Source organism: Callospermophilus lateralis, chromosome 2 (assembly GCF_048772815.1).
Source record: "Callospermophilus lateralis isolate mCalLat2 chromosome 2, mCalLat2.hap1, whole genome shotgun sequence".
In the NCBI taxonomy this organism is placed as follows: Eukaryota; Metazoa; Chordata; class Mammalia; order Rodentia; family Sciuridae; genus Callospermophilus; species Callospermophilus lateralis.
In genome coordinates, this window is record NC_135306.1 from 66,670,008 (window position 1) to 66,679,616 (window position 9,609).

Below are 9,609 nucleotides of genomic sequence, written 5' to 3' on the forward strand. Positions count from 1 at the left end.
CTTTAACACAGAAAATGCTTAAACTGAACCACAGGTTTGATTTAATATGTCAATGACAGTGTTCTTTGAAGACTAGAGTCACTCTCATGGAAGAGAAATCATTTTAAAAAAGCAGAGCCAAGTACAAAGCTCTTACTAAGCAGCTGATGGTAGATTTGGTAGGTTTGAAATTCTAAGAACTCATCATTACAGCAGAACTAATGCATGTGTGCCAATAAATGTGCCAGGAAAAGTACTGACCCTCAGAAACATTCAAGAACAATACAATTCTGGTCACTAGTAATGTGAGAGAAACCACTAATACCCACAGCCAACTGGATTCACTTAATGGGATTAAAATGATATGGAAACAGAGAAGAAAAGAAGCCCCAATTATGTTCATCAAACATAAAAGGAAAAAAATGTCAAATATGAATATTCAAAAATATAAATATGGAGTAAGAAAGAGAAAATCCATTTTGGGGTTAAGAAGGAATTCTTGTTGAGATTTTTTTTAATGTGGTCTTATTCTTTTTTTTAATATTTTTTAGGGTTGATGGACCTTTATTTTATTCATTTATTTATATTCGGTGCTGACAATTGAACCCAGTGCTTCACACATGTGAGGCAAGCACTCCACCACTGAGCCACAACCCCAGCTCCTTATGTGGTCTTATTCTAATGTGTTTCTCCTCATTCCCTCTGAATCAGTGTGATTCAATACTGCTTACATTTAACATTTGACACAAAAAATAAATGTCTAGTTTTTGTCAAAAAATGAGGGACTATATAGATAGAGCAGAGATGACCAGGAGGGGAAATTGGAGTTAGATTTTCTAACACCAGAGCATACTTGGCTGGAAAACACTTTTCCACTTAATGATAATCTTCAACAGTTATTGGAATCTCAGTCTGCTTTCATTTTCTTTCCTCTGGCAACGGTCCCTTCATTCTGGCATTTGCAATAGTAAAAATAAATAAATTTGACTCAACAAAACTGCATATTACTTTACAAGTACAGACTGAAAATCAACTTAACGGTTGGTTTGTTGTTTTTGAAATTGATGCTAATTTTAAGCAACAAGTCAGAGAACCCCTGGAGGTTTACGTGAGCTCATCAGTAGCAAAATCATATTTAAATAATTTTATGTGTTTTCAAGAGCAAGAAATAAAATCTTTAAACTGCTGAGCACTTGGCACACTTCACAGCCCTCCTCAACTTCAGTGTTCTTGTTACCCAGGCCGCCTCGTAGCAACAATAAAGGTGAGATATTTGGCTCTTTGCTTTGTATACTGAGATGACTAAAATATCTTAGAACTTGATTTAGGATCCGCAGGTGAGATCTTAAAGGATGAATTTAATACTCTTATAAATGTCTTTTCTTCTTTCATCACTCATGATAAAACGAGTAACATTAGTTAACATTTTGTTGAGAAAAACAAGAGGGTAACAAGGAACATAAAACAGGGAAGAAAAAGTGTAAGACTCAGAAGCCACCCTCATGCTGTGATAAACATCTGCAGGCTTCAGCAACTGTCAGCTCAAGCAACTGAAATAGACAATGTTTGTATGTCAGAAGAAAACTACACTGAAATCCTGTGACATTGTGTCACACTGGTGTCAATGCAAAGGCAAAAAGCTGGTACCCAGGGAGCAGCTGAGAGTTGTGCCTGAGCCTGACTCTATATGCCCATTATCACCAACCTTTCTCAAACAGCAAACTATCACAAGAGCCAAGAAGAGGTTTGGCACCACCATGGGCTGAACTGATGGCACCCAACAAGAGAATCTGCCTTGTGGCCCCTAGTGACCTGCAATCATAGACTGTTCAAAGGAACCAGAAATGTTCAAAGAGACGTTTCTTTCCTGAAAAGGAGGATGAGGGCTCTCACACACGGCCATAGCAGAGAAACCAAGTCCCAGTTAAAAGAAATCCATTCCAAGAACCCACATCATCACAGAGATGAGACATTACTTTTGATTTTCCTTAAAATTAATTTCCTTCAAATTTTCCTTCAAATTAATCAACTATATGAAATTACTATTCTATGAACATGAAAAAAATGCAAACAGCCCTAACATTCTCCTTAAATTTATTTTGTCCTGTCTTGCACAGCTAAACTTATATGCCCTTCAAAATGCAAAGCTAGGTTTGGAGATGAAGTTCAGTGAGCTGAACTTTAGTCTGACATGCTCAAGGATCCTTCCGCACCAGCTCAAAAAAAAAAAAAAAAAAAGTGCAAAGCTAAAGCATTGTAAGAGTTTTCCTGGGGGCCCAGTGATCAGTAAGAGCCCTGAAAAATACATAGAAACATAGAAAAATAAAGAACACATTTCATAACAGTCGCTTTTTCATTTAGGCAGAAACAGCTATTTGCTTCAGCAAACATTGGGTCTTTTAAAAGATAGTGTCAATTTTATTGCTTTATGAAATGCTGTGTAAAGCACAGAACTTTACAATTTGCACATTAAGCAATGTCCATCTTTAAGTTTAAATATATTTATGTGGTAAGAAAAGGTACATGCATATGAATATATAGAATTTTTAGAAATCATCATCACTTACATTAGAAATTTCTTTACACAAACATTTTAACTTTAAAAAAAAAAAGCACATGGCAAGGACTGAGATTGCAGAAAATCCAGCTTTCCACTTAAGCAGCCTTTCACTGAGACACATGAGTGATGGCAGACGAAGGCCTCTTAAGAATAGACTCAACAGAAAATGACAGCGGTTCATTCACTGAGAGTTTTGTTCCAACCTGTTTAGCTACAAAAAGGTCCTTTGCGCACCTATCTATTGTCAATGTGTACTTCTGGCTCTCCTTGACCAAACATTCTCTGTGTTTCTTTGGGGTCTCTTCAAAGGCCTCTTTGACAAATGGTGTTTTCAACTCAGGACCTGATTTGTCATTAAGCGTTTGCTGGAACAGTGAATGGAATGGATTATGTTTAAGTGGCAGAGGGTGCCTGCTGTTTTCTTTGCTGATCTTGGTTAAGACGTGCCCTTGAGCTGCCAGGGAGTCCACATCAACAATGGGAGAGAAATTCCGTTGGGGTGGGGAGAAGGCAGACCTCTCTGGGACAACCTGGTGACCCTGAAGGTCACTTCTAGAGGTCTGGACCTCGGGCGTGTGTGGCAGCACAAGGGAGCCCTCCAGTTTGGGTGGCATCATGTCGTGTTCTGCACTGAGTCCATCCTGAACCCGTGCTCCCTTCAGGTCCCAGCTGGCCCCAGGTTTCAGGGCTTGAACTGAGGTGGTAGCATTTAGCAGGCATTGCTGGTAGAGGAGAGTGTCACTAATGGGGCCACACTTGGGCCAGACTAAAAATCGGGAGGACAGGGGGTACTGTCTATATGTCGTGGCCACACTGACATTAGAAGAAATTAGTTCCATATTCCCAGACCCTGAATACTGCATGGTGAGATCAAGGCAGGTGGGCAAAAAATTGCAGAAGTCCTTGTTGGGCGGTTCCCCTGGGGTGGGGCTGTAGGCACTTTTGTAGGAGTTGTATTCAGGTCCAGGCACCATGCGGTTGGGCAGGAACAAGGCAGCAGCAGCTTGGGACGTTTCCAGCATCTCCCTCTCTTTATATTCTCTCTCCAGCATAATGTTCTCCAGCTCTTTGTCAGCAAAGGCCCTTCTTTTCCTCATCCTGTCACTAACTGGGGGAGGTAGAGGTAGGGTGCCTCCTAGGTAGGTCTCCGCTGTTATGGGACGATAGCCTAAAATAAGCAAACAGTGCACAGGGTAGAGATTAACAACTAGGAAAGAAAATTCTGAAAATCCAGAAGGCAAAAGAAACCCCACAAACCAGCAGAACAACTATCTCTATGTCACTAATATTCTTATACAGAAAGCAAAACTATAGGTTCAATTTTAAATGGGTCTCTTTGGGAAAAGGATATTCATATTACAATTTCTCATTACTGTTGTTTTGTTGGTATAGGTTTGTTTTCTTTGAAAAGTGTACATTATTAACTGAGATTTTAATATTCTTCCCAGATCCCTGCATAGTAAGAGACAAAGCTGACCATCTGGCTTCAGTATTTTATTTTCATGTCATCTTTTTTTCACTATTAAAAAAGATAGCTATACCTAGAGCTGATGCCACTTTTATTTTCTAAAGATGACTCATATGTACACATTGATACAGTTGTAGAATAATCCAAGGAGAACTAGGAAAAAAGAGAAAGAAAGAAAGTTAAAGGACATTAGTGAGGAGAAAAAGAAAAAAAAAGACTTAAGGAAACAGAGAAGCATAGAAAATTGAAAAGAGCTGTTAACTAGCCCAACACGCTTTGCAGTGAACAATTTAATCATGCCTTCCCCTGACTACGAGTATAAATAAAGCAAAACAAAACAAAATGAGGGGGGAGGGAGCAATATCCCCTACTATACTGAAAATAATAGGTTTCAAGCATTTTTCCCAAGCTCCAATAAGGTTGGCCAGATACCAAAACAGGTGAACAAGTTATCATTAGAACACAGATTAAGCTATTGCACATTACGTGAATAGAGACAAAGTCAAAAACAAAGATTAGATTAATATAATATAAATAGAATTCCTGAGAGCATAAAACATTTTGAGCATTTCATCATCCTCAGACACCACTATCAAGTTTGTTTGAAGAATCCATTGTGATATTAGTGTTTACATAGTGACAAACCCATCATACTCATTTGCAAATAAAATAAAATTTGAAAAGTAATGTTTCCATTTCTATGCCAAGTGTTTGCCAGGAAGTTATTTACTTAAATTTACTATTCCATGTAAGTCCTCAAACTTCTCAAGTTGCTTTGGCAAAATTTCAATTTACCAATGTGCACCTCCCTATGGTTGGTATACATCTGTTTACCAAATTCATACTTAATTCATGAGAACCCGCTCTAAGGTCAGAAGTGCACAACACAGAGTGAGACAGGAACAAACTTTAAAATTTATCCAGAACCAACCAAATTCAGAAGTTACACAAAAAATGCAGAACTCAAATGTCTACCTCAAGAAAAACAAATCAACTTTTCAAGGAGAATTTTATGAAGAAGCAAAATATAAGGTAATATATAGTTAAATTTAAAGAAAATGGCGAAAGATAGTCATGGTATTGCTTAGCATGTCAAAAGATAAATTTCATATCCAAATAAAGAATTTTTTTAAAACAAGTAATATTTTTTAAATTAACATATCGTTAGGCTTTAGACAAAATGAAAGCCTGAGAAGAGTTACAGATTTCACTCTACTCAGTTTAAACTTCTACTCTAATTGTTTGATTCAAAATCTTTTTAAGATTCTACAATCTTGACCATCAAAGACAAGAAAATGAAGTGTGGAATAACAACAATTACCAATATATCTAGAAAGGAAAATTGTACATTGAAAAGTGGTGGAATCTGATGTTGAGACCCAGACTAGAGGTCCTTATTGTCCATGGATAGCTGTTAAACTCACTCTGTACATTTAGCTCCTGCTGCAACTAAAGAAAGTATGTGTGTGTGTGTGTGTGTGTGTGAGTGTGTGTGTGTGTACGTGCACACAGAGAAAAAGAGAGAGAGAATTTCTTTCTTTGCAAAACATCTGCCCCAGGATCACTTGGAGGTATGTCTTTGTACATCCCTCTCACACTGTTACAATTTCATGTCTTCTATCTTAACCATTAACTATTAAGCAGATGACAAAATGATTAGGATTATTAAACTGATGGTGATTAAAAACCTTGGCAGGTACACTAGATTTATTTTTCTGTGTCCCAGTTTCCTTCCTAGAGGAAAACTTGCTAATAAAAAGTGTCTTCTCAGATAGCTCCTGCAGAGTTAATAAATATGTCATATGCCTGAGCAACGAGAGTCACTCAACTTGGTTTAAAAAGCTGAAGGATAATTTGGCATTACTTTACCTTCTAAAATGCTTTTGGCCAGCAAACTAGGTGCCCTAACTTGCCTCTGGTACACTGCTTTGCGTTCAAAATTATTCTGTTTCCCGGAAAGCCCCTTCTTGTCCTGTAAACACAAGAAACAAAATAATATCCTGAAAGATTTTGTGAGAAAGAGAAGGGAGAGGGAAGGGGTATCAGAAAGGCATTTAGAAACCCTTACCAGCCTAAATATATTTATTTTGTCATCCCATGGTTAAAAAAAAAAAAAAAAAAAGATTCCAAACAAATTAATATCAGCACCCCTAGGCAAGGAGGTGGAGGCTATCTCTGAAACCGACAACTGGTGAGCAGGACTCCAGGCTTTCTCTACCACAGTCACTCACAGACTCACCCCAAAGAATACCTGTGACCAGAAGTGAGGGGAGGTGAAATCCATGGTGAAGAGACAGTAGGAGCCCTGCTTGAAAGAGTATTCTGAGCACCCAGTAGGCCCAGGGACAGGATTGGGCAATAATGCGGGATGAGTTTCTCTGAGAAATAGGGTGAGAGGGGTGGAGTGCTGGGTATTGCTGGGGAAAGACAGAATTTCCAGAGTCTGGTTGTAAATGCCAGTTTGTTCACTGGGCAACTGGGGTGCACTTGAAAGCTCCCAAAACTTTTGGAGGCCGCTGAGGAGATAAAATAAAGATACCCCCTCACTCAGCCCTCAGGTCACCATCAAGTCAGTGAGATTCCGGGCCCTTCGACGCCCGCATTCAATCCAGTGGGCGGCAGAGAAGTACAGGAATGGAGAGCCCCCGTGGTGAACCATGCCCAACACAGGAATGACCAACTCCATGGTGGCCCTGAGTGCTCTCTCCGAGGCTTTCCTTGGGGATGACTGGCTTTGGTATGTATGATGTCCCACTTGCCAGTCCCTCTCCACCAAAAAAGTAAAATAAATTTCTCCCATGGGCTGAGGATGTAGCACAGCGGTAGCACGCTTGCCTAGCATGCGGATAGTAGGTTGGATTTCCTGCACAGGTTGCGGGGTGAGAGGGTGTCAAAAAGCTGGGGAAGGCCTCGCTCAGGCTGAGCATTCCAAATGCAGGGACCCTGAAGATAACACTGGCTGTCCTCACAACCGGAGCCGCAGTGGTGGGAGGCCGCTCTGGTTCTTTGGCAGTTTGCATAAACAGTAGCTGCGGGCACCTAACTTCCCAAGCACTTTTCGTCTCTTCTGTAACCCGGGGTAGCAAGCTCTCTCCAAAAGCCAATTAACAGTGGAAGCACTACCCGCACGGCTGGCTATGTGTATTATTCCTCTAGGCTATGCGCACTAGGAGTACACGAAGAATTGTTCCGCATGACAACCACTCTCTTCCCCCTCCCTCGCCAGAACATCACCAAAATTAACTTTAAAACGTAAAAAACAAAAATGAAACAATTTTCTCATAATGATTCAAATGGGCCTAATTATTTTCAAGGTGTCTATCTTTAAGTCTTCTTCCTTCTTAATACAAAAATTTTCTTTTACGCCAAGTTCCTCAGTGATGACCGGCGCTATCCCTACCTCCTTCCCAACCCTACAGATCAATGTGCGCAGAGTTGTCCCCATCACCCTTCCGCAGAAGAGCCCGGCGCCCCGACGCCCTGGGCCAACACCGAGCAAGTGTTGGGTCCCTTTCGAACAAGATTTTTATCATGGCCCGAGACGCACAGGGGAAGCGCGCCCCGGGTCTGGTGGGTACGCACCTCAGTGGCCTGCTGCCTCCGGAGCGCCACCTGGGCGGCCATGACGCGCTGGCGCTCCACCACCAGCAGGCAGTTGGCGCACTGGCAATCTCGCCAGCGGCAGAATCGCTTGTGGCCCTTGAGACAGGACACCACGCCGTGGTTTCGGCAGCGCGCGCACTTGGGCGTGCGGCTCAGCTTACGCGGTTCCACACTGCCGCCCGCGTTCGCGCCGCGTTCTACTGCCCTGGCAGGGACTGGAAGGGCCTGAGGCGCCGGGGGCGGCCGGGGCAGCAGTCCCCGGTGCAGTTCCGACTGGCCCGGCACCCCCGGGGACGCTCCTGCCTCCTCGCCGTCGCCCTCTTCCGCGTCGTCGTCCTCCTCATCATCTTCCTCGTCGTCCTCGCCATCCCCGTCCGCGGGTGACAGGCTGGGCCCCGGCGGCGTTGTTGGCGGTGCCCCGCAGCAGTCCTCCTCCATCTCCAAGCTCTCCACGTCAATCTCCCAGTCCCCGGCCCCTGGGCCTGCCTGCCGGTCGGCCATTGCGCGCCGTGCCTCGCTTGGCTCAGCTGCGCACACTCTGGGAAGACACAAATAAGCCCAAAAACCCACCTGCCGCCATCAGGGACCATCCCTGAGATTTTCCTGAGTTTCAGGTTTACAGTTTCTTGTCTGCCAACCTATCGCCTTAATGTACCCTGTCCTCTACATGTCTCTCACGTGTCTGTCTTGTTATCTCTAGGGGTCCCGGGGATCTGCAACCAACAAGGATTATATTTTATTAATTCCAAGTACTCTGTGAGCACCTGACCTTTCACAGTGACCCTCTTTGGCTTAATATGACTTTCTGGATAAGTAAGTCCCTGAATAATTCACTGACTCCAACCACGTCTGTATTGTGTCCAACTAGGCCAATTTAGGCCACTTGTCAAGCTTTCCCATACCCAACAAGCATGGCCATGGTGAATATAAGAACATTGATGGAATAATTAGTTTTCTTTTGATTACAAGGGACCCTTCAGATCTACCACTCCATGCTTCCCAAATGTCTTTCACCAACCTACAACACCACAAGTACTCCTCCGTGGACTTGAAGAGATCCTTTCATCACTCCCCTACCCCGCAAATACTCAGTTGAAAATCAACATTATGCTGTCATTAGAGCTCCAGAGAAGCAACAGAATAAAGATGCAGATGCCTTCTAGCATCAATAGTACTTGGACCGCACAGGGTTCTATGTGCATAGGGCTTGGTCTATATCTTTAGAACAAGGCATCCAAGTAAAATAGCGAAGATAAGGAAAGATGACTCAGCCCTCCCTGACACCCCAGGCGGCATCACAGCACTCACCGAGACTTTGAGGCCCGGGCTAGGAGCCGAGTCAAAAGATATCCAGCTTGGAGATCTGGTTCTCAAGCTGCAGGATGTGCATACAAGGAGAAATCAGGGTTGCACCCCTTGCCAAGAAATCGGGGGTGGGAGTGTGCTGATTGCTGGAGGCCCAGAGCCCACTGGATAGTGGGGAAGGATGAGAGATGAGAAGGGGATGAGGGGAGTCAAGTCCTCAGCAACCTCGCCCGGCACATCCCGAACTCAGCGACCTTGTGTTGGGTCCTCTGCACCCTGGGGCGTTTCACTTCGCTGAGACCACTTTCGGCTTCCTCTGACCCAAGCTGGGTGGGGAAAGGTCGGACAGCCCCGGCTCGGCTCAGATCTCCGGATCTGGGAGCGGACGCCAGCAGCTGCGTTCTGCACGGAGCCACTCGTTTCAGTCTCCAGCCTCGGCTCCCCTTCCTTGTATTATCCACTCTGGTCCCGGAGCTTCGAGCCCTCTGATTGGCCGGATGTCAGGCGGTGTGCAAGCTGATTGGTCAAGGCTCGCCGACCCGGCGCCCTCCTCCTCGGTGCGGTAGAGGCGCTCCTCCCTGCCGAACTCTCAGCCAGAGTCGGCCCGCCGGGCCTTCGATGCAGCCGGGTCTCTGGTCCCGCAGCTAAATCTGAAGTGTGCGGACACCTGCGGGGAAGAAATCGCCATTTATCT

At 43.9% G+C, this 9,609-nt stretch overlaps 1 protein-coding gene across 2 annotated transcripts; it reads right to left on the reverse strand.

Annotated features, from left to right (window-relative positions):
• Positions 1 to 2,374: 2,374 nt before the first annotated feature.
• On the reverse strand, positions 2,375 to 9,305 carry Dmrt2 (doublesex and mab-3 related transcription factor 2). 2 transcript variants are annotated; one of them, XM_076843445.2, is made up of 5 exons: positions 8,919 to 9,305; positions 7,590 to 8,148; positions 5,877 to 5,979; positions 4,081 to 4,160; positions 3,652 to 3,707 (listed from the first exon to the last, which is right to left on the reverse strand). In XM_076843445.2, exons 2-4 carry the CDS (start codon positions 8,109 to 8,111, stop codon positions 4,117 to 4,119), a joined length of 669 nt encoding a protein of 222 aa, XP_076699560.1. In that variant the 5' UTR covers positions 8,112 to 8,148; positions 8,919 to 9,305; the 3' UTR covers positions 3,652 to 3,707; positions 4,081 to 4,116. The 2 variants fall into 2 exon arrangements, with proteins under 2 accessions (XP_076699559.1, XP_076699560.1); XM_076843444.2 differs by lacking the exon at positions 4,081 to 4,160 and having other exon boundaries at positions 2,375 to 3,707.
• Between the last annotated feature and the right edge of the window lie 304 nt (positions 9,306 to 9,609).